The 3,501-nt window shown below is 31.2% G+C and overlaps 1 protein-coding gene across 1 annotated transcript; it reads right to left on the minus strand.

Annotated features, from left to right (window-relative positions):
* Positions 1–2,018: 2,018 nt before the first annotated feature.
* On the minus strand, positions 2,019–3,236 carry LOC126769500 (uncharacterized). The gene is made up of 2 exons (XM_050488357.1): positions 2,268–3,236; positions 2,019–2,198 (listed from the first exon to the last, which is right to left on the minus strand). Exons 1-2 carry the CDS (start codon positions 3,037–3,039, stop codon positions 2,032–2,034), a joined length of 939 nt encoding a protein of 312 aa, XP_050344314.1. The 5' UTR covers positions 3,040–3,236; the 3' UTR covers positions 2,019–2,031.
* Between the last annotated feature and the right edge of the window lie 265 nt (positions 3,237–3,501).

Genomic DNA, 3,501 nt, shown 5'->3' on the forward strand with positions numbered 1-3,501 from the left:
TAGAAATGATATGTCCCTTGTGCCTGTAATTACTGACACACCTTTCAAACCAGAACACAATACCAAGTACTGCTGATTTGCGATAGAATATCTGATGAGTGGGTGGTACCTACACAGACGAGCTTGCACAAAGCCCTACCACCAGTAAATACATGAAATATTGGAGTATACTCCACCTGGCGTGGTGAAGTATACTCCATACCTTCTCCATAATTGGCAGTAAGACATTTAAGATCTGTTACTTCCTTTTTATATATAATACATATTTAAACAATATAGATTATGAATATTCAACATTATACTATCAATTCGTTAATGTTACGAAAATATATCATAAGTTTTCTTCTAGAAGTCTTAAGAATCCTACCAAGAATTATTATTATTGTTGATAATAATGTGCAGTTATTTGCAATAACCGAACGCATAGTATGAGATGTTGAATTGACAATTGCGATAAAGTTGTACCATTTGTGAGTGGTATTAAAGTTATTCTTACACAAATATGATTTACAGCGTTTCTGGGAACAGACAATGCTCCCGTAGCCCAACTCTTCTCTATTGTCACCTATGGACTTTTTTTTCTAAATAATTTCGAAGCAACGTTGTCAGAAAGGATAATTTCAAATCTATGTGTCCGTCGTGTGCGGACAATGCCCACTATTAGCGGATTATAATCCGCAAAAAGAGCAGGTACTGTTTCAGACACAGTCCAAGTTTAGTGTATACGCGTTTTGTAAATGACGCTCTGTATAAATATTTTTGATCAAAAAAAATGACTTCAATTCTTTAATTTTTTACGACCGATTTTTTGATCGCCAGTTCACTTTTCAAAATAACATAGTCCCATCGATAAATCAGCCCCAAATCAACAAATTCAGAATAAAATAGGTACGTTACTAATTCTTCTATTCTAGTCAAATCAAATCTTATACCTACAAATGTATTTGTACTATTGTCAACTGTCGCTTTGATTTAATTGCATATGAAATCAACAAATCTTAAAACACGTCCAACAAGTGTTCAGCTCGTAACTTGTATCGATATTATAATATTTGCTTGCGCTAGACAGATGCAAGCCTCTCTCCCGGGAGACACTTGGCGACGATTTTCTCAAACAATAACATTCAGCCGGACACTACGTGATATTGCCTTCGACTCTACTATACGTTTGTTATTTTAGTTGTTGCTCAAATAATTTTAACTTCTGAATATGTTTCGGGTTCCTGGAATATTTTTAATTTGCAAAAAATAACATCTATTTTAAAAATAACAAAACAATCTATAATAATCATTTGTTGTTCTGACTAGGTAACTAGGGAAAAAAAATCTTGACTTTATATATGTACATATAATAAAACTGTAACGGCGATATATATGCGTTAAATTTATACCATACAATGTCATTAAAACCGAGCCGTTAAATTGCAAGAAATGAAATCGATTCACAATCTACCGTTTAATTATAATATCACTAGTGAAATTATACCTGCGATATAAATATAAGATAGGTTATTGAGGATGCTCAAAATGAACCACAAATTGTTTCTCTGAAAATACAAAGAAACGACATTTAAAGTTCACTAATATCGCCTCCTCTATTATATCTCTTTATTTTCTTACAAAATCAAAGTTCAAAATAATCTAAACATTATCCGTCATTCTGTCATTCAACCATCAAATGCGCGGCAAACGGACTTTTAGTTACAGATTAAAAACGCGCGGAGCGCAGCAAATTTGGAATAATGAAATGTCATTTCATTACATCTCCCCCCCTAAGAGCGAAAATTCTAAATAATATAATCTACTATAAACGAAAATTTTAAATAATCTAATCTACTATAAACGAAAATTCTAAATAATATAATCTAGAAGTTATCTTCATATTCGTTTTCTTCTACCTCATCTGCTGTGATAGGTTGTAATTTTGTTATGTGAAATAAAGTTGATTCTGTTTTCTTGTTGCCAGTGTCAATCCTATAAATGTATTTGATATTTTCTCTATTATCTTGAAGGGGCCTATTTTTAATTCGTCTAATTTTTTCTATTCAGTCTATTTCCATTTTCTACATATACACTGTCTCCTATCTCAAACTCTTGCATTTTCCTATTTCTATCAAATATTTTCTTATTGTACTTATGGGATTTTATTGTATTCTCTAATGCTAATCTTCTATCAGCAATCCACTTGTCTTCGGTTTCTATTGTTTTAATTTCATTTGGTAGAATACTAACATTGGTTCCGTCCAGTAAATATTTTGGTGCAAAACCTGTAACAGAGTGGTCTGTTTCATTATATTTCTCTATACATTCTCTTGCTATTGTTGTCCATGTTCTCTTATTATTTTTCTCATTTATTTTACATCTTATTTTATTTACAATTGTTTGGTTTAATCGTTCGTTCAAGCCGTTCGAGAATGGTGTATTCACAGCTGTAAAAATTAGTTTAATGTTATTCTCCTGCAAATGTTGTTTAAATTCTATTGAATTGATGCCTGGATATTGATCTGTCAGAATTATTCCAATCTCATCTGTCTCTAGTACTTTCTTTGTTAATTTTATAAAGTCACTTGCGTTCTGTGTTTTTGAAGTTGTAATAAAAGCATATCTTGTGTAGTGGTCTACTAAAAGGTGTAAGTATTTTTTTGTGGACCTAGATCCCCCGAAGCCACCTATAGTATCCATTGACATTATCTCAAATGGTTTTGTCGCTGGTCCCAGTTGTGACATTAACCCAAATTTTCCTTGACATCTTGATTTATTTTTTATGCATATTTCACATGTTTTACAAATATTTATTATATTTTTTGTTAGGTTTTTAGCTGTATATATTGGACTTATTTTTTTCTGTAATTGTCTAATTCCAATATGACAATAGTCTTCATGCACCTTTTTTATTAATTCTTTACTAAATTTTTCTGAGAGTATAATCTTTTCATGTTTCTTTATTTTTTTATAATAGATTTTATTTTTTTGTAGTAAATTTTGTTTCTTTTCTTTTATTGTTTCATTTTTCTCTTGATCTTCAACTATATCTTTCATTTGTATTAAATTAACTATTTTCAATATTTCCTCCTTGTTATCTTCTGATTCTAATACAGGGTTTCGGCTCAAACAATCTGCTTCTATATTTTCTTTACCAGGTATATATTTTACTGTAAAGTCATATTGAGATTAGTAATATGTGAGGTCACCCAATTCTTCATCTGTCCTGCATTTAATATTCATGTTTTCTAGAGGTTTGTGGTCAGAGTAAATAGTGAAATGTTTTCCAATTAGCCAATGTTGCCAGTATTTAACCGCTTCTTTCATAGCAAAAAATTCCAAATAAATAGCCTTTTTCCGTTTTTGAGATTCGTTTAGTTTTTTTGAAAAATATGCAACTGGTTTGTTTTTTTTTTTTTTTTTATAGAATAGGAAGGTGGACGAGCATATGGGCCACCTGATGGTAAGTGGTCACCAAACGCCCTTAGACATTGGCATTCTAAGAAATGTCAACCATCG

Source organism: Nymphalis io, chromosome 7 (genome assembly GCF_905147045.1).
Source record: "Nymphalis io chromosome 7, ilAglIoxx1.1, whole genome shotgun sequence".
Taxonomy (NCBI): Eukaryota; Metazoa; Arthropoda; class Insecta; order Lepidoptera; family Nymphalidae; genus Nymphalis; species Nymphalis io.

Bases quoted from the DNA above. Each gene is read 5' to 3' on its own strand.
- LOC126769500 (XM_050488357.1), bottom strand. From the start codon at position 3,039: ATGAAAGATATAGTTGAAGATCAAGAGAAAAATGAAACAATAAAAGAA. The intron at 2,199-2,267 runs GTTTTGCACCAA...TTAAAACAATAG, and splicing joins AACAGACCACTCTGTTACAG to AAACCGAAGACAAGTGGATT.